We start from the raw sequence: 22,101 nt of genomic DNA on the forward strand, positions 1-22,101 counted from the left end.
CATTTTGTAAGTTATTTTGATAATTATCAATCCGTATTAGTGCAAATAAGAAAAATAAGATGTAGGAGAAAGTCTTATCTTTATTTAAAATAGGTATTTTTTCAAGGTAGTGAAAATAAAAATTATTAATAAAAGAAAGCTTTGCATACTCACAAGGAAAATTAAGGAATTTAGATTTCATATAAATAACAGAATATCTTTTCTAAGATTAAGCTGCAGGCATTTTAACCTAATAATAAAAAAATCTAAGCTATTTAAAAATAAAATCTATTTTTAATTGATTTTAAATACTAAAGTAATTACATGAAGACTAAAGGCATTACTTACCTAATTATTTAATTTCAAATGCTGGAAAATGTCCCACTGAAGAAACTAATATACATCTAATTTTAACTAACACCCAGGATTACTTAGCAACCAAGGCAGAAGTCTACAAAAAAAATTTTTTAATCCAATACCAGCAGCAGGAAGAATAAAATATTTTAAAAGAATTCTGTTTCAGAAAAGTATCTATTTAAATTAAACATATCACCAAACTCTGTACATGAAAATAGCCTCCCATTCATGATTTCTTATATTTGCTATTATTGTTAATAGTTCCTGTTTTGTGGAAATTTTATTTAGGGTTGGAATTGGGATTTACTGAGATTATGAATTGCTATAGGAGATTGTATTTTGTTTAAAGGGTTATTATATTCATATATATTAAAAAGGATTATTTTAAAATGAAAAATAATTTTATTTTGCTCCCTAAAACTGACTTAACCTGTTTCACAGATAAGTATGCAATATTTTATCTACATTTTACAAATATTGTTATTTGAGAGTAGCAAAAACACCAAATTCTGAACATTAGATAAAAAAATTTTCTAGAAAAACGGTAACTTTACTAGATTCAACCAATATTTCACCAAAACTAATATGTGATTTGACAAAAAGCAGTTATCAAAGTGAGAAAAAGATATGAAATTAATAATAAAACATTTTAAGTCCACAGACATGACCCCAATATCCTTTCCTTTCTGAAAATATATTTTTTTTTTGGTCAGTTTTATCATGATTGGGGGTAAATGATGGAACTGATTCCCAAGATTCACTATTAGATAACTCAAAAAATATATGGAGAACAAAGACATGAGAAAATGTTAACGATCAAATATGAAGATATAAGTGATATTATACTCTTTTCTAGCAAATTAAAAATTATAATTTTCACATAAGCAAAAGAAAACCCAGGAGTTCTGATAGATGCACTTCAACAGTTTCTTTAAAGTTATGTTATGGCCTATTAAACATATCTGTGATTAAATAAAAAGAGATTTTGTTTCTTAGAAAAATTCATTGCATATTTTAAAGATTAATTTGCTTTCCTAAGTTTCTAAAATGCTTAAGTGTTTTTTCTGTTAGCAAAGTCAAATAGAAAGTAGAAATAATTAAAACTAATGATTAGTGTTAACTATTCTGAAAACCACCCCAAGATTTTTAATTTGTCTTCTGAGATTTCAAGGAAGTCTATATTTTAAAAAAGTTTCTTATTCAGTTAATTACTTTCCCCCCCCCCATTTTATTACTTTTAATAATGGAACTTCCAAAATACCACAGTGGTCAATAATTTCCATGTAATGGTATATGAAGAATAGCTTCATAAAGTTATTAACTGGATATTAAGGTATTAGATTACATCTAATACACACACATCAGATATTAGCTAACTAAATTCTCAAATTATAAAATTCCATAATGCTTATTTGGTTCCAAATTTTTCTTTTTCATATTTCTTGCACATTAGAGTCTCAAAGAAAAACCTAGTATGAGTAAGTAATAGCTGAATACACATAGGTCTTCAATCTAGTATTCTCAAGTAGTTATGTAAAGGTTCTTTATCTTCCATAGCTCCCTTGTTTTTAATGTTAAATTTTTTTCTAACCTTTTCCAGTTTGATTTATAAACCAAAACATCCTGCCTATTTTTTATACATTACTATCAGTTTTGCTCATTACAAGTTTTGTTGTTGAAATAATTCTTTGGAGAAGTCAATTTTTCTTATTAGTATAAATAAAACTCATTCCTACAGTGAATCAAAAAAGTCAGTGTAGTCAGTTTTTTTCTTTTCTTTTCTTTTCTTTTCTTTTACTGAATGAGTAAATCAATCACACACCAACAGTGTTGTAAATTTAAGTGCAAAAGCATTGAAGTGCTTTACTACAAATTACAACCTAGAAACACGTTAACTGAACAATTAAAATTCATACAATCAGATTTAGATATATAACAACACAAAGTAGGAACAGAATTACAGTACATTTACAACACAAGACAGATACATGAATTCATTAGAAAATATTGTAATAAATAATTCATGAATTATAGTGCAATTGATTTATGCATAAATATAACTAATTGCCTAACAATCAGTTTATATTAACAAAATCTGTCAAAATCAAGGCAGCCACAGAGTTTTACTAAATTACTGCGACAATGGAAATACTGCAATTAAAAAACAAATACAAGTATTTGTACTGTAAACAACTAAAAAAATCAGTCTCACTAAAGTTAGTATACAATTTAATATAAAATTGTCATTAGCTACCAGAAATGGTTTAAACAACTTTACTGAGCAGTAGTTTTCTAAAAACAGAGGCACTGTTTTTTCTTTTCCTTCTTTTTTTTTCTTTTAAATATAAAATACTTGAGGAACATTCAAATAAGTAGAAAGCATATAAGGGTTGCTTTCACCTTCGTTAAAAGTCTGCTGAAACTGGATTTTTCAGAAAACTGTCAATAAGTAGTAACTGGTAACTAAATTTATAAAGTACTTTGAAAGTTTAACATAAAGAACATCTTAATAGAATCACTGGGGAGAAGGGGAACCCATAAATTTCCCTGCCTTTCCTAGTTTGTATAATCAAAAGTTAACTCAATAATTAGAAACATTTTGTTTCTTTTAAAAGTTATGGGTTGATCATTACCTATAAACTATCAAAAAATATTTAATTTACTATTTCTGACCAAAAATAAATAATACAAATACTAAATGCTGCAAATTAACTATAATATTACCTATAAAACTACTGATCACTGTGAAGTCAATAGCAAAATGATCCCTGATTTTATGAATCCTGTAAAGTTTTTGGTCAGGTCATCTTTTAAATGATATAAAAGTGTTCTGTAAGTATCCCTTTACTATAAACTTCTCAATCAATTTATTAATGTAAATATAGTGTGAGGAATAAAAAAGCTCAATATAAATATTATGTAATGCATTCAGGCCCCCAAATTTTTGCAAGTAAAATTCTGTATAAAGAGGTCAATAAAACTGTGTTGAAACATTTACTTTATTTTTTAAATTTGTTTTTCAATGGGGGAGGAGGGGAAATATATTAAATAATCCAAGTTCTGGCCCTCACAAAATATGGCTTAATTCTTTGAAAAGAAAGATGACCCTGACATCTGCTGTTCTGCAATCTATTATGTATACTTACTTGGAAAAAAAAAAGAGCAAGAGGATTCATACCCTAGTATGCAGGTAACGTTAAGCTGAAGAGGGTTCAGTATAGATCTAAGAGACCAAATAACTACCTGGTTGTGTAGTTTCCCACTCTTCAGTTTTTTTAAACATATGTAAGCAGTTTTTAAATGTAATAGCTGAAAATCTCTTTAGTATTACACGTATATGTGATTATTAGATACACACAAACACAAGTGTAAAAACACAAGTATTTGACAAGGTGCACTTATGTTTTAAATTCAGCTTTAAGTATTCCTTTTGGACTTAGGAAAATTGGCTTAGAAAAATGATCAGAACCTGAATTTTAACAGAGAAAAGGGGCACTCGGAGAATTCTGAATATACGAAGCAAATCCCCATTCTTTATATGGAGGCACATGCTTTATAACATTTTACCACTAAAACTGCATACTCCATAAATCCAACATGGATACTCTGAACCACATTTTAAAACTGCCATATAAAAATTATTGGTCTCTCTTATGAGTCTAGTAAAAGTTAAAATGCACTGCCCAGCTTCTAACTACCCAATTAGTAGAGAGTTTACATTACTGAAAGTTCAAAACAGCTTCAGTGTTAAATATCTGTAAATCTATTCAAGACCCTGAACAAACTGCAAATTTGGTTATTAGCAAAATGATAATGTATCGCCCACCAAAATGAAATCTGTAATTCATTTTGATAAACTGAAAATGTTTTGAAATGTCACAGCAGCAAATATATTAAAGTTACACTGAGGTTTTTCAATAGTAGGAGTGTGTCACAATCCTTAAAATTTAAAGTAGTCATAACATCAACTAACCAGCACATTTAAACCAAGTATCATTCTCAAGCTTTTTCTGTGCACATTATAAACATGCTCTAAGTTGCATTCCAACTTTCTTTTCTAACCTTACACATTAGCTTATTTTTCAAATGAAAAACAAAATTAAATTATTTTAATAATTAAATTTAAATTACTTTTTGTTCTTAGTATTCCATCTTATATTAAAGGATTCTATAGCTGCTGGGGTTAACTATGTGTCAGTTTTTTTTAAAAAGTATATACCTTATAAACCCCAACTTCCTGTAAATCAACTATTAAATGATAAATATTAAATTTCATTATACATATCATTTAAGGTTTTCTTTTCTATTCCTGGTGGATACACTTGAGTGCATTTCATATTTCATAGAATACACTGTAGTGTACTAATACTGTATATATTAATTTTTCTTAGTATGGAGATAGCTGTCTATTTAAACTTTGATTGGTTGTTTGATGTACTTACAATAGCTGTAAGTGTAGTATGTAAAAATGTTTACAAACTATAAATATCATATTTCCATTGTAAGATGGTTCAACTGAATGGCTGGAGTGGTCTTTCACCAATAAAAATGTTTCACTTGACAATTACTTGTTTTCCCACAACGCTTTATGCTATTGACTACTAAAGAAAACCTGAATCTTTTTCACCTATTTATACAAGGATTAAATACAAACTATCAGAATTAAGTAAGCAACTATATAATTCTGTCCACAGTGAAAACCCTGAATAAAACTTTTTTTTCAAAGGCATGTAAGTGGTTTTTGAACTGTAAAATTTCATGTCTCCTGTCAGAGTGAGCATCTGTAATTCCCACGTGTGTATATAGACACACAAATACACACCTGTGCACATACACACACACACACGCAAACACACATACACACACACACATACACACATACAAACATTTTCCTAACAAGTAATCTACACAGGCTTGCTGTTTTTGCAGCTGCCAGTCCCTGAATCTGTCATATTATATAACCCAGTGTCTGGTAATCGGAGTTTCTTCTTCGGAGGAGTCTTCAGTGTTCCAGATCTTTCTTTTACCTTGTATTCTAAAGTGCTGTGAGGTACCCCATAAATTCCTTGTGCTTTGGAAACACTCATTTTTCCGCTCATTACCATTGCAATAGCCTCTTCCATTATTTCATGATCATATTGGCGATAACGGCCACGTTTTTTCCTGGGCTGTTTGTTATCTTTTCGATCCAGTCCATCTTCAGTATTTTCAGAGGTTCCATCAACTGTTCCATTTTTAGAATTAAGACACAAAGGAGAGAGGTCCCCATGTAGAAAATAAGAGTCAACACTTGAGTGAGTTACAGGCCCAGAACATTCTATTTTGTTCTGTTTAGGGAGTATATTTTTCAGTTTTTGGAGAGCTGATCCTTCTAGGACTGGAGAGGTTTTGGAAACTTGATACATAACATCCAGAAGACCAGGACCATCAGGTTGTGGTTTTGAAACAGAACTTACTCGGAGCTGAGGAATTTTTAACTGTACAGTAGGATGTGAAGTTTCATATTGTAGGCTTTCATTTTTTTCTTTAAATTGAGTAACCATTTTCTGTAGAGTTAACTGATGGAGGTAACTGGAAGCTGTTGGGAATTTTAATTCTGAGGTTTCAAGTAGATTGAGTTTACTTTTTTCTGTGCGCTCTGCTTGAGCTCTTGCCCACAAGGCTACTTTTTGCAGCACTGCACAAGTTTCTTTACTGTCTTTATATGAGTAACTATCATTGAAATCTCGAGTTTTGTTTTTAAAAGACGCAGGCTTCCCTGCTGGTAAGGCTTCTAAGTGGAGAAGTAAAGTTTTTTGAGGTATGCCATAAAGTATGCCTGCTTTATTTATGTCCAGTGCTCCAGACTGAATGTCTTTCAAAGCTTTTGAGAGCAAACCATCTGCAAACTCAGCACTTCTTTCCACATAGTCCTCTCTGTTTCTGTGTAGTCTCCTGGATGGATGGAATGAAACGATGGTAAACTGATGCATGAGAGACTCTCACACAGCTATGGAAGGGGAGGGTCCACTCCTTTATTATACTCCTTGCTTAGGTAACATCACTGCTTATGACTCTTTTTAAGTCTGTGAGATGTAGTAGTTACTCATCAAAGCAAACGCTACAGTCCTGGTAGGACAATGTGTCAATCATACGGTGGCCTCAACAGGCAGACCTTCCAAGAACTTAAAATCCTAACTCAGTATTTGTAAAAATATTCTCATGATGTTGCTATTCCTCTGACAGATGCTTGCAGAGCAACACTTATAATTTTTATTTGTACAATTAGAGTTCCATTATAAAAAATACCCAAATCCTAAAGGAGTTTTTGTTAGTAGAAACGTGACGTTACCGCTAAACAAGTAATAAAAGAGTCAACCCCTTTAAAGGAAATTTGTAGCAGCAAGAATATTTCCAAACACAAACATCCCATATTTCCACAAGACTAATTTTTCTCTAGACAAAAACTTAAAATTTTGAAACAAGTAGATAAGTTATATTTGGGTAAAATAATTTGATACTATAAATGTTATTTCTATTTCAAATATATCATTGTAATTTTCAGTTTCTCAAACAGAAGCTAACTATACCTCATGGCTCAAAAGCTACTACAGTCTTAGTCAAAACAAATTACACTCTATATCTAAGATTTAGATGTGACAAAAAAGCTTCCTATGCAGTTTGTTAATGGGAAGATGCAAAAGTTACTAAATAAAAATCCAAAAATCCAACAGAACAGCATTTCACTGATAATTATTTATTTAATTAATTTAATGAGAACTTTCAAAGCATGAAAGGACTTTCTGTGGTGCTTACTAGATATATATTATATATATTATATAAAGTTTGCCACCACACCTAAAGCACAGTGAAAAAAATGAAAACACTATAAGCTAGCTGTAAGAATTAGTAAGTATGGTACTTTTAAAATCTGACTGCTTAAAAAAATTAAATAGTGAAATCACATATTTTCCTTAAAATTGCCTCCTGAATATTGAATTTTAAAAATTTTCTTTACTCGTCCTGCTTCTTAGTTTGTAGCCTATGATTAAGTTGGTAGTTCATTTTAGTAACATGAACTAAAGTTTGGTGATTGTTCTGATAACTTTTCTTTAACAGAAAGAATAAAAAAGAAAGAGAAAGGACAAATGAAAGGTATGAGAGACACACACTTATGAGTGACAAAAATTCTGGAAGAAAGCTATATATGTCAATCTACTCAAAGTAGTATTAAGAGTTCTCTGTAGAGATAATTTTATATTAATATTAAATTGTATTTCCTAGATATTGCTTACCCAGCCACTGAATTTTCAGAAGAAGGATCACATATGGATGACTCTTCAGATTTTATGCTGGTTTTCTTTGTAGAGAGATCTAACACTCCATCCCCTATAATTTTTGCAAGAGAAAAAACTTTATATTTGTGACAGATAGGTAATCCTTACATTTTAACATTTCATATTTTGCTGATCTACTAATTCATGACCTAAAAATTAACACTTGTATTTGACATGTGGCTATTCTCAATTCATCTTGTGGTTTTAGGAACAGGACATGACTGGGAAGGCACTACATAGGAAAAAAGAACAGAAAAGGCATTGCCAAATGATATGAAGAAACAAACAGGCTATGATAAAAATCTGTTTAAAATCAACCTTTGGCCACTTTTCCCAGTGTTCTGCTGTGAACAGCAGAACTGCTTTATCCACGACTGCTTTATCCATTAACTGCTTATTCACGACTTTTCTAATCAAGGCTGCCCAGACGATGCTTCAAGAAAGTAGGAATGATGTAAGTTTTACAAAACAGAGACCACAGAAAAAATGATGATGAATAAGAGAACAATAATTAGCATTTACTAGGACTAGCAATATGTGGAACATATGCTTTAGGTAAACTGTGACTCTATTATATATATATAATATATTGATTATATAAATATAATCAATGTATTTTTTTAGAACAGTGTAAAATTTTACTATTTTAAATAACTGAAACGTATAACAGTTGAATCACTGCTTATGTAATATATTGTGTTTACAACTGTGATTGAATGAAGACGTAACCTATAAAAATATAACATTTTAGGGAAAATAGGCTGTTAGAAAACAACTGCCTAAGTATTTATTAAAATGTAGTTGTTTTTTATTACTGTTACAACATTGAATTTACATAAATAAAACCAATGATTCAGACATATTAATCTGAAAAACTTAAGGATCGAAAAGAGTAAAAATAAACTATGAATTTAAAACACAGCACTAAGTAATACTGTGACTATTTCTTTACTGATAGCTAAAAAATGGAAAATTTAAGTTATAAAGGATCATTACAAGAAAACACATGTTTAAAAAAAATCAACTGGGTTTTACTGTTACCATATAAATTTATCTATCACTTAGGTGCTCTGGCAAGACACAAAGACAGAAAAATAAAATGTCTATCTCATAACCTGTTATATGTAATTCAATAATTTTATTGAGTGCCTACTATGTGCAAAGCACTATTTTAGGAATTTGGAAGCAGCAGTAACAAAGGCATAAATAGCACCTATTGTCATGGTGCCAACCATGACCAACCAAATATGTTATCGGGGGAAAGCTTCTTCAAGGAACAGTTTGTGCAAGGGCTGTGATACGGAATCATCTTTGAAATGTCTGAGGAATAGCAAAGAGGCCAGGGTGGCTGGAAGCCAGGCTGACTGAAATGAGATCAGAAATGTACAAAGGCAGATCACATTAGGCCTTGTATTTTATTTTGAGAGACAGGAAACCATTGGAGGATTCTGAGCATAAGACCGACGCGATTTTAATTTGTGCTTTTAATGGATCAATCTGCTGTGGGGAGAATGGACTGCAAGGGCTAGAGGTGGAGTAGGAAAACCTGTTAGGAAAACACTATCATATTTCTCAACTCTGGGTTTCAAACTTCCTTAGTTTCCTCTGTTAGAAGACTCCTACTCCTTTCCTTCTATGCCCACACTCATCCTAATTCTCACCAAATCTTACTCACCATTCAATCATTCAGGCCACAACTTGAATTTGGTTGTCATTATTCTAGGTTCCTATACCTGCAACACTTACCTATATTATTTAGCATTTAGCATGCTATCTTTAGGTGCTTACATACTTACCAGTGTTAGCCATGCAGACCATAAGCTATGTGAAGACAAAGACCATGTCTATTTTATTCACCCACGTATCCCCACTGCCTAGAATAGTGCCTGGCATTCAGTAAATATTTGCTGAATAGAATTTTGAAGAATTAAAAGAGAAGACTGGATAGGTAAACAAAGCATATGGTACATAGTACCTTGAAAAATTGTTAAATGAAGCATCTTGCCCCAGGTTATCTGTCCAGCTCAATTTTTTATGCTTTGTCTCCAACTCAACCCAACCCTCATACTTCCCGTGTATCTAACCACTTACAGTTCCTCAAACATGCTACTTGGTGTCAGGTCTCTCAAATTGCAGTACATGGTTCCCTCTGCCTAGAATGCTCTACCTTTTCAACTTGTCAAACTCCTACTCATCTTTAAAGATCCCTATGACCCCAAGTAGAAGCTGATGACTGTTTCCCTTGTGTCGACACTTATAACACTTAATGACACTTATGATACTGTCTTGCAATTATTTATTCCTGAAGACTGAATTCCTCAGGTCAGGGATCTTATTTACTTGTACTTCATAAATAGTAGAGTGCTGTAACCTACTAAAAGAAAAAATTGAATGTTGTCTTCTCTTTTACTATCTCATTTCTCTGCTTCAGCAATTAAAATTTTATTATTTCAAGACCTTATAAGATCATCTTCAAAAAATCATTACTATCTAATCCATATTCAGATTTACCCCTGAATTCACCAGTTTTGATTCTGCTCATGTTTTACGTAGTATGCAGCACATAAAACACACCCTCCATAAATCTGTTATTCTAGTCAATGTTACAAAATGAATTAATGAAAATTTTCCAATTGTAAACTTTTACACTTTTGATATAGTCAATTTAATTACTTCACAGACCAGAAATAAGAAAAGGAGGTCCAAGAACTCCTCTCTCTCCTTTACATTAACTATGCAAATTAGGCTACAGCTCCCTAGCTAGGGCAATAAAGGTATTCTTTTCCTTTTTGGGCCATTCCTAGATACATGGCCCTGTTTAGGGATAATTTGAATCGGAAGGATGAACTAGACCTAAGTTCTGTTTCATCTTTAAGAGAGCTACTCAAATCAAGCTTATACTCCTGACTCCTCTTCTTTCAGAACTCTAAACAGTGACCGAGGTGAGAGATGCTTTAATTTTTTCCCCACAGCTTCGTCTCCATACTTAGGCTACCTATGTCAATAGTTCTGCTCGAGAAGTAACACATTAATCTGTTATCTAGTGAAAACAAAATATACTCCTCCAACATATTTCTACCACACAGTAAAATGACGTAATCAATGAGCATTTATGTAGTGAATACAAGATACATAAATATATAAGTACAGAACTTTTAGAGAAATTTTAGTTATCATAGAAAATCTCACTTTTTGTTAGCAGTGCTTTGGCCTATACTAAAGTATTTTGCTGATACCATTACTCCTTTATACATCATAAAAGCTGTAGCTCAAGAGCCAGAAAAATCACAGTTATCTCTAGGATTATCCAAATTAGAAAAGCAAAAACAGTAACAGAAGGGAAGAGATAGCCTGGGAAGGATTCAGGAAAAAAAAAAAAAAGATCAGGAATGGGGATAAAGGGCATTTTCTTGCTCCTGCTGCTGATTTAGATCTAGCTGAAGTGATTACATCTATAAGTATCACTCCTTCACAATGGAGATAGCACATTATATGTAGATTATTTTGTGTATATATCTCCAAAGTACTAATGATTAACTTGATGGATAGAAACTAAGCACTTTTAAAAAAAAGATTTTATTTATTCATCTGAGAGAGAGAGAGAGCACAAGTTCCAGGGGGAATGGCAGAGGGAGAGAGAGAAGCAGGCTCCCTGCTGCAGGGAGCCTGACATGGGGCTTGATCCCAGGACCCAGGCACCATGACCCGAGCTGAAGGCAGATGCTTAACCAACTGAGCCACTCAGGCACTCCTTTTTAAAAATATTTTATTTATTTGAGAGGGAGAGCAAGAATGAGCAGGAGTGAGGGGCAGAGGGAGAAGGAGAAGCAAACTCCCACTGAGTAGGGAGCCCAACATAGGGCTTGATCCCAGGACCCTGAGATCATGACCTGAGCCGAAGACAGATGCTTAACCAACTGAGCCACCCAGGCGCCCCAAAAACTAAGCACTTACTATGCTCTAGGGCAATATAAAATAAGTAGAAGACAAAGACTGAAATTTATTTACCATTCAACTATTGGTAGGTACCTAGGTTGTTTTTGTTTTACGCTTTACAAAAAAATACTGAAATGAAAATCCTTCTAAATGCTTTCTTGTGTCCATGTATAAGAATTTTTCTAAGATATACACCTAGAAGTGTTAAGTGCTGGACTTTACATTTTGGAGTTTAGTAGATATCACCACATTTCTTTCCCACATCCTTGATGACATTTGGTGTTGCTGAGATTTTTAATTTTTGCTAATCTGGTAAGAAAAGCAAGTTGTAGGAATAAATTAACAAGCGTGCATCTAGTATGCATTATTGTGAATTTTTAAAGCACACAAAACTATTTTACTTATAAATGCATAAATAGGCATTATCAGAGGTTGCGTCCAAGACTAAACAAAAGGATGTGATAGTTCCTTAAGAGAAAGCATTATCAGAAGCAAACATGATCAAATAACACATTTATTAGTTCTGGGTAACAGGAACATGATTATTAAGCAGTATATTTCTCTATATTTGAAAACTACTTAATAATAAATACAAATTATTCCCATTTACTGATTATAGACTGGATCTTAAGACTACAATTTACTTTTGATCAAACACTAATGCAGAATGTATAGAACTAAGGAGAGGCCAGTGGAATCTTTCAACAAGATCAGGTAATTGTATATATTATACTACCAGATATAACTTTTAAAATGGACTGATCCTTGAAAAACTGAAACCATGACCAAACCGGGCAATTTCTTTCTTTTTTTTTTTTTTTTTTAAAGATTGTATTTATTTATTTAACAGAGAGAAACACAGCGAGAGAGGGAACACAAGCAGGGAGAAGCAGGCCTCCCGCGGAGCAGGGAGCCCGATGTGGGACTCGATCCCAGGACACTGGGATCATGACCTGAGCCGAAGGCAGACGCTTCACAACTGAGCCACCCAGGTGCCCCCAAACTGGGCAATTTCTTGATATCAATACTTTATTGGCTTAATTTGTTTTAGAATTCACTTTCTGTTAAAATCAAGATTTGAATTTTCATTTACAAATTGTTTTCAGTTCTGTATTTTCATGCAAATTCCTGATCCAGGATCTATTCAAAGCAGACAAGTGCAACTGTCATAATACAGAATTGTTTTTCACCCCTCCAAGGATACCATTTTTTCTTATCTCTCATCTTATGGCTTTTGTCCATTCTTCAAAGTAGGTTCTGTGTTCTCCTGGCCTGGCAAGTTAATTTCTACACATCCTTCAGGATCATCCATCTCCTCAAATGTTTTCCAAATTTCCCCCCAACACCCTTTATATTCTTCTATACTGTATTTATGATGTGTTACTATAATTTGCTTAGTTTAGCACCTCAAGTCTAATATGGGAGTTAGTAACTATTTTTAGAGTCTATTTAAGATTTATATGTAATTAAGCATAATTACCTGGCTGATTTTCTCACAAGACTCCCTCCCTAAGCCAGGGCCTGAAAGGAATAGTACCTCAGTAAAAACTTATTCACTGACTCATCAATGTCTTGTTCAATTTTGTCACAACAATCAGCATTGCATACAAAAGACTCTGACTAGCAAAATAGTCATGCAATCAATTAACTTTGTTCAGCTATCCAGAAAACAACAACACAGTCAAAACGTTGATATCTATATAGAAGAGAGGGTTAGCTTCACATAGAGAAACTCTGTTTAAGTTAAAAAGCCTAAGAATGGTTTTAATCAATTACTGTATTTTTTAGGTTCTAATAATCATACAGATTTTTCTTCAGAAATTGTTGTCAAGACTGATGATCACTAATCACTTAATTATGAATATTATTAACTCCTCACAATACTATCGGTCTTCAGTTGCTGCATGAGACAAATCATGAAGCTCAGTCCATAGGAGGGAATATGAGATAAAAGGTCTTTAAACCAAATTATCTCTCAATATTAAATATGTAAATATTAGTAAGATTCAGTACATGAAGGCAAGTGCATTCTAATGAGGAGAAAATACCACATAAATTTTATGTTGTCTAGAAGAGGTAGAATATTCCAAATTAAATTTCACAGAAATGGCAATTACTAGCAATAAAACTTTCATCAAAATCACTGCTACTTAACATTTAATAATATTTGATGCAAACTTATGCTACAGTTTTAATAAATACCTTAATGCTATTTCTACCTTACATCTCTGATCATTTCTCATCTATCTCCTTATATGGATCTTGTCTTTTTTTAAAAAAACGATTTATGAGAGAGAGAGCAAGCGCACCCACGGGTGGGGAGGAAATGGGAGGGGCAGAGGAAGAGGGAGAGTGAGAATCCCAAGCAGACTCTGTGCTGAGTGTGGATCCCCATGCGGGGCTTGATACTATGACCCAAGGCCGTGACCTGAGGCGAAACCAAAGGTCGGATGTTCAACTGACTGCATTACCCAGGCACCCGGGGTCTTGTCTTTATTTTAGCCCCTGAAGGTATTGTCCTAGTTAGCCTCTGGCTCTTTCTGGTCTTTTCTTAATGGTACTCTCTAGGAGATTCCTATGATTTAAATTATTAATCCATTTATATTCAACTGATTTCTAAAAAATATTAGTAACTCACAAAAAATCTACATATATAAAACTAATATATTTCTATAGTGCACATGACATGTGCATTAAATACTACACTAAGAGCATTTCATGTCTTAACCCATGTAGTGCTTACACACCCCATACAGAAATAGGTTTTACTAATTTGCAAATTTAAATGATAAAACTGAAAGTGAAAGAGAGGTTAATTGTCCTACCCACGGTCATACAGTTAAGTAGTGAAAATGCCATTCAAACTCAGGCAGCCATGTTCCAGAGTATGCGTTTAACTACAATTCTAATCTGTGATGTTTTGAAAAGACAAATTACAAGGTTGGTAATGGTGTAATAAACTTGGCATGGTCAAACATTACTAGTTCAGGAACACAACCCTTTTGGAAACATTACAGCAATATATCATCAAAAATCTTAAAACTGTTCACACTTTTCTAGGTATCTATTTTAAGAAAATATTTAACATGAAAATGTTTTCATGTACAAAGATATACCAAAGATTTCAATATTACTGATCAATACAATTTTTTTACAAGCCTGAATATTTAAAAAATGGTTATATAAATTATGGTAGTTTCACTTGTTTGAAAATTAGGTCTAACATAGCCCATTAAGGTAATTAATAAAACACTGAACACTCCAACTGCTATTACAGTGTTTTTAAAAGGTAGGATATAAACTTGAATAGAGATATGAACAACTAACCATATAAAAAGCCAAAAAAATCAAATATAGAATAAAACCTGGAAGTAAATATACCACATGACAACAATGCTGATCTTTGATAAGGAGCTGAGCAGTTAAAATCTGTGTGTGGGCACCTACTTGCATACACATACGAAAACTTATTAACACACACTTAACAAAACTTATTAACGCAATAATACCAAAGCATAAAAGCATTCCCCTGGGTTTACCCAAATTTTATTTTTAAATTGTTTTTATTGTTACTGGTTTAACCAACGAGTTAAAGTTTCAGAGTCATGGGGGAATAACCAATAAAATATCAGAGGAGCATATCAATTAAGTTTTAACATTGGTTTTTCCTTCCCTTATTTGCCTCCCTCAACAAGCAAGCGTTCTAAAAAGGGAAAGTTATAGCCTTCCTGATGTTTTATTTAGTGCATATATAGCTGAAACCCATAGAACTCATTCATCTACTATTTATTAATAAAAGACAATATAAATTGTGAATTTAGGATGTAAAAATTAGCTAAGCACTTCCACCAAATACCATTTTAGAATTTCATTGCAGTTTTTTTCTTCAGTTATTCTGATAAGTTTCAAATTTTGAAACAAAATTTCAAAAAGCTTCAAGTCCATTACTTAAAAAATATTTTAAAAAACAGGTTCTCTTTTTTATCCCATGTATTACAGTACCTTATTCTATAAGTTCAAGTTTTAACCAAACATTTTACTTAAAATGTGGGATGTATACTTATTACAACAATGTCATAGTGGAAGACTTTACATTTGTTGACCATACATTTGATAGCCTCTGTCATGCTTATCCAAAAATGATTTATATTTTAAAAAACTTTTTATTGAAATATGACATTCATAATAAAAATGCACACAAGTATAGTTTAATGAATTTCCACAAACTAAACAGTCCTATGTAAACAGCACCTAGATTACCACCATCAACCAAGAGACAACCCCCATCCTATTTCCCTCTGATCACTAACTCCCTCCCACTCCCACTATCTTGACTTCTAACAGCTTTATGCATGTGCATCTTGATGCAGCAATTTTACTTCTAGGAATGCGTCCTAAGGTAAAAATTAAGATTGAGTGCAAAGTCTTAGCTCAAGCATGTTTACTTACATACCTAGAGACAGAATTAAATATGTGATACTTCCACACAACAGAATACTATTCAACTAAGTAAATGATTTTGTAGAAAGATATCTAGTAACAAAAGGATGTTTAAAAACATTATTTTAAAAACCACAAGTTGCAGAGGATTATATAATGTAGATTTGTGGGAGTGAGCTCTGGGAAGACAGAGAGTGTATGTGTCTATGTATTTTTTCCCAGAAAATAATTCAGAAGGCTTGAAAACTTAACAGGAGCAGTTACTGCTGGGTAGGTAAGAAAGGATAATTTTTATTTTCATTTGTTTATTTTCTAGTTTTCCTATAATATATAGCTTTTATAGTTCATTTATTCAATTAATACTTATTGAATGGATACAATATGCCAATCATTTTTTTAGGCACACAGGAAACAGTAAGGGAACAAGATAGAAAATGTTCCTGCTTTCGTGGAACTTCCATTCTAGAGGGGAAGACAAAGAAAAGATAAACACATCAATAAAAAAAAATTTCCCAAGGTGATAAGACTTATAATGAAAATAAAACACAGTAACAGGATACAGTGGCAGGTGGAAAGGGGTTACTATATTGGAATAAATTATCAGGCAAAGCCTCTCAGAAGTGATCTGCTTTTTAAAAAAATAAATTTTATTAAGATAAAATTCAAACATACAAAAATATAGAATGATTCTCCTTTATATCCTCTCTTCAGTTTCAACAATTGCCTAGATTTCTGCTATACTTGCTCCATTTATCCCTATTTATCTAAGTATTTTAAAGCTAATTCCAGATGTTACATCATTTCAGTGTCATGAATCTTTAAAACATATAAACATTTTCATACATAATTATACCAATTCCTTGCTATTGTCTAATACCTGGTTTGTACTGAAATTTCCTCTAGTGAGTCTTCATGACACTTTTTCTTTTTTTAAGTTTATTTTAGTAATCTCTACACCCAACGTGGGGCTCAAACTCACAACCCTGAGATCAAAAGTCACATGCTCTTCCAACTGAGCCAGCCAGGTGCCCAAACACTGACTTTTTGAAGAAGCTAGGTCATCGGTACTACTAGAGAACATTTTACATTATGGTTTGTTCTGTCTCCTGTGGTGTCATTTCCTTTTTTCTATTTACCAGTAATTCTGATAAACTTGGAATTAACTCTAAAGCAAATGGTCTTTAAGCTTTTGGATCTCATAATTTCTTTTTACTCTTAAAAAATACTGTGGGGGCGCCTGGGTGGCTCAGTCCATTAAGCAGCTGCCTTTTGCCCAGGTCATGATCCCCGGGTCCTGGGATTGAGCCCCAGCATCGGGCTCCTTGCTCAGTGGGAACCTGCTTCTCCCTCTCCGCCCCCTGCTTGTTCTCTCTCTCTCCGTCACATAAATAAATAAAATCTTAAAAAAAAAATACTGTGAACTTCAAAGAGCTTTTGTTTAGGTGAGTTACATCCATTTATATTTACCATATAAATTAAACTGTTAAGTTTAAAAAACATTCCTAATTGATAAAATAACTATAAATGTTAATGTTTTTAAAAACATTTTAATGAAAAATAACATTTTAAAAGTAAAACAGTGAGATTTTTAAATAATTTGCAAATCTCTTTAATGTCTAGCTTAATAGAAGATAAGCAGTTGTCATATATACTTCTGTAGTCAATATATTTAGAAATACTAGTAGTCTCTGGTGGACTTAATTACATACTTGTGAGAGAATGAGAGTGAAAAGGACAGATAACATATTATTATTAGTTTTGACCTGGGGTATCCCCTGAAAAAGTTTCAGGGGCTCCAAGAACTTCCTGAACCATATTTGAGAACCGCTGGCCTAAAGAACTGCTTAGATTCATATTCAAACATATTCTTGTTTTTGGCAAGAATACTTCAAAAGTGATGCAACATATCACAAGGCACATAAAGTCTAATCTCAATGATGCTCAAATGATAAGTGTGTTCTGATGGTGATAATCTGACCATGCCCTCCAATGTACAGTTCCCCAAATAACCTTTCCTCTAATAGTTTTATCTTCTGATGATGATGTTTGATTCAATTATCTTATTAGGAGTTGCAAAGTAGTACTATTTTTAGTCTATCACGTTTTCCATATTTATTAGCTGAAATTCTTTAAGAATCTTTTTAAGATTTTATTTATTTGAAAGAGAGAGCACAGCAGGGGAGGCAGCAGAGGGAGAGGGAGAAGCAGACTCCCCATCGAGCAGGGAGCTTGAGGGTGGGCTCTATCCCAGGACCCTGGGATCATGACCTGAGCTGAAGGTAGCTGCTTAACCCATTAAGCCACCCAGGCGCCCCTTTAAGAATCTTTCTTAAATGATGGCTATTTGGTCCTGAAATACAATTTGTAGAAAGAAAAGAAAAGAAAAGGAGAGAGAGAGAAAGAGAAAGAGAGAAAGGAAGGAAGGAAGGAAGGAAAAAAGAAAGACGAATACTTAACTTTTCCTTTAATTGCTCATTTGCACACTACGGTACACTACGTACCCCCAAGGTGGACTAAAGACTTTGAGGGGCACTTCTGTTTTCTGATTATCATAAATGAATGGATTTTAAAACATTCAGCATGCTTCAGTTGCAACTGTTCATTTTGATGCTCAAATGTTCTCATACTGGCCAATGGGGAACTCTTTAACATTGGCTTCTGTAGTCGGCTGACAAATTAGTCTTTGGAGCTTCCTTGCTTGCTGGCACAAGATGTTCTAGGCTCATTTTGTACACTTTCTGATCCACACCAGGATTGCAAGGAGGCCAGCTTTCTTTTAAAGGAAAATAATGTTTAGAGATCATAATCCGGGTCTAGGTTCAACTTAGCTGTCATTGCTTTTAGAGTACTTCAGTAGTCAGACTAGGAAATGAAAATTTTTGAAAAGAAAAAAAAATTGTGAATTTGCACTGACATTTCCAATCCACAGTTAATATTACAGCGTTTTTACTTCTTTGCTTTTACTCCTGTGTTTCTTCTCTTACCCTGGAAATCTTGGTTCCCTAACAATGTTACATGATTACATATTTATTATCTAGATTCAAAAGAATATACAATGGCAATATTATTATTAATATGACCAAAAGGATTTCTTTGAAGCACTCTTTGTCCTTAGAATATATTCTACTAAGAATGTACAGTCAAAATATTGGCTAAAGTCACCTGACATAATTCTTTCCTCAGCGTCACTATGTTACTAAAATAATGCAGCCAGGTTTGTTTGTTATATTCTTTCTCAAATTTTAGGGATTGCTTTATTTTAAAAAAAAGTATATTCTTTGGAATATGTAGAATATTTACACAAAACTACATAACAAAGTCCATTCACAGCACTTTCATCCTGTCTCCTCTGCCTCATCTACTTCATCCCCTTATAGGGAACCATGCTTTTAGTTTTTATCCTTCCTGCTTTTTTGCAAATGAGAATATATTTCCAACTCTTTGCTATTATAAATAATGCCCCCAATGAATAACACACACACACACACACACACACACACACACACACACACACACACACACACGTATTCTATATATAAAACAGAGAGGTGGGCAGGGACAAGATCTTAGCAAAGTCATACAAGTCATGGAAATAAATTTAAATTTTGTTCTTCATGTAACAGAAAACTAAGAGGAAGATTTTAAATACAGAAGTAATGTAAGCTTTACTTTTATTCAATCTGAGCACAAGAACACAGTTTTGACAAACTGATAACTTCAAAGTTATATTAAGATATACATTATGAAAGTTATCTCTTTAGAGGGTAAACAGATGAAAAAAATTACAAAGGAAACCAAAATCCAAAGTATTGTCACTTAAAAACCATGTGGTGCTACAGTGGCCAATTTTCTATCAAACTATAACAAATATTCAGGAAAAACATAACGGCTATACATTTGACTGTAAAGCATATGGCTATTTGTGATATTCTTTACAAGACAGAAAAATGAAAAATCCAGTTCATACGTTCTGTGACAATTATATTTCTTCACACTTTATAATCTGACTTTATAGAAATAGTCTCCTGATTTTTAAGTAACTGAGGCAATCTTCATACAGTTCCTCAAACATAAATTATCTGTTCCTGCCTTTTTTGCCTTCTGATATTTTTGTCTTTGTATTTGATATTTCTTCTTCCTAGAATGCCTTGCCCTCAGATCTTCATGTGGAAGACTTCTCATTATTCAAGCCTCTGCTCAAACTCATTTCCCTCAGGGAGATGTTCCTGACCACCTTGCCTAAAATAATCCTCCTAATCGCTCTTGATATCTTGCTTATTGATTCTTTTATAAAATTAGGGGCATGCTGACAGGCATATTTCTAAAATGTTACAAATAATTCTGGAAATGAAAAATGTAGTAACAAATTAGAAATTCAAGATACAGGTTAAACAGTAATCAGAATAGCTCAGGAGAGAATTAGTGAATTTGGAGATTGCTCTAAATACACTAATCAAGATGCAACAAAAGGAGACAAAGAGATGGAATATATAAAAGAGAAGGTAAGTGATACAGAGGATGGAATGAGAAGATCCAAAATATGTCTCAGTAGATTCTGACAGGTGATAAGGTGAGAGTTATAACACATTCGAAAAGATAATGGCTAAGAAAAATCAACTGATAAAAGACATTTGTCCTAAGTTAGAGAAACCATACGATTACCAATCAGAATAAAGAAAATAAATCTATACCCAAACATATCCAAGACAACCTATGGAACCCATAAACAAAATACACATACAGAGAAAGAGAGAGTTGCTGAAAGTACAGAGTATGAAGATTACCCATAAAGGAAAGCCTATTAGTTGTAGTTATAGCAACAATGGAAGCCAGGACACTCTCAGAGTAGCAGTAAGCCTAAACTCATGTACCCAGAAAAATAATCTTTTAAGAACATACATTAAAAAAAAAAAGAAACTGAAAAAAAAAAAAACCTGGGAATATGCTATCAATAGAATTAAGAAAATTCTGTTTATTAAAAGAATTTTTGTTCCCAGAGGAAAATCGGAGCTACAGGAAGGAATGGTGAGCAAAAGAAAAGGTCATCATATATGTAAATCTAAACAAAAATTGATGATATGAAACAAACAGTTACAATGCTTAAACTTGGTATCATAAAAAGAGAACTAAAGCACTGATAAAATAGCTCTGTGTGTCAGGATAGGTGGCAACTTAAAATGCTCTAAGTTACTTATATTAACTGTTCAGACTGAAATCTCTTTTTCCTATTTAGATACAAACCTAAAATTTTCTGAAGAAAGACATGTATTCTGAAAAATAGAAAGGGGCATACTCTTTGTATAAAATTTCAAGACTAACTTTTTCTTGTACCTTATAGAGTTGAAACTGTAATTTTTTAAGGTGAAAATAGTTGACTGTTGGCAGTTTCATTATGGTTCAATGTAATATCTTTAAAGGCATTTAAAAATCTTTTATATCTGTTTATTTTCTGAGCATGTAATATTTACCTCAGAGTTCTGAAGCAGGATGTAATTTTGTTTTCTTTTTCTATCATTTATTTATAATTAATATGAAGAATAGTTTGGTAGCTAATTAAAAATCTACATAGCCCTGCCATTTTAAAAAAAAAAAACTGTTCAGCTAATTACACACTTAAAAATTTCTAGTGTAACCACCAACAGAATAGCAGTGAAGTATATAACTTGAAAATCAGCAAAGGAAAAAAAAGTGAAATAAAGGGAAAAATGCAACCTAAAAGAAAATAAAGGATGGGAAAAAGCTTAAAAAACAGAAACCACAAAGTAAACGATGGAAACAAATAATTAGAAGGGTGATAAGTGCTACAAAAGAACACATGATGCTATGAGAAAATATAAGAGACCCAAACTTAAATTTTGGTGGGAAATTAATAGTATGTGCATACACACACACACACGGGGTGTGTGTGTGTGTGTCTGTGTTTACATGCAATTTAGGAGGTGTGAGGGAGGTTTTGTTAGAGAGGTGATGTTTAAAAGACCCGGAAAAAAGAAGAGTAAGTTTTATTTAGAATAAATTGGTGGGGGTAGAGAGTAGCTTCTATAGAGAGGCACAAGAATGTGTGAACGTTCTG

At 32.7% G+C, this 22,101-nt stretch overlaps 1 protein-coding gene and 1 non-coding gene across 11 annotated transcripts in view; both read right to left on the reverse strand.

The window, feature by feature from the left end:
* The window catches only part of LCORL (ligand dependent nuclear receptor corepressor like), a 163,411-nt gene that overhangs the window by 27,427 nt on the left and 113,883 nt on the right, over positions 1 to 22,101 (reverse strand). For 6 of the 10 annotated variants that reach the window (XM_027597595.2, XM_027597591.2, XM_027597588.2 and 3 more), the window contains one exon: positions 7,611 to 7,704. The exons of 1 other annotated variant lie outside the window; for it this stretch is intronic. In XM_027597595.2, coding sequence (XP_027453396.1) covers positions 7,611 to 7,704 — 94 coding nt within the window. Of the gene's footprint in view, positions 1 to 2,169; positions 6,271 to 7,610; positions 7,705 to 16,221; positions 16,491 to 22,101 lie in introns of those variants that run through there. 3 more of the 10 variants (XM_027597594.1, XM_027597598.2, XM_027597596.2) reach the window with 3 other exon arrangements.
* On the reverse strand, positions 16,983 to 17,055 carry TRNAK-UUU. Its single transcript has one exon. It is a non-coding gene; the product is annotated as a tRNA-Lys (tRNA).

The sequence above is a fragment of the Zalophus californianus genome, chromosome 2, assembly GCF_009762305.2.
Source record: "Zalophus californianus isolate mZalCal1 chromosome 2, mZalCal1.pri.v2, whole genome shotgun sequence".
Classification (NCBI taxonomy): Eukaryota; Metazoa; Chordata; class Mammalia; order Carnivora; family Otariidae; genus Zalophus; species Zalophus californianus.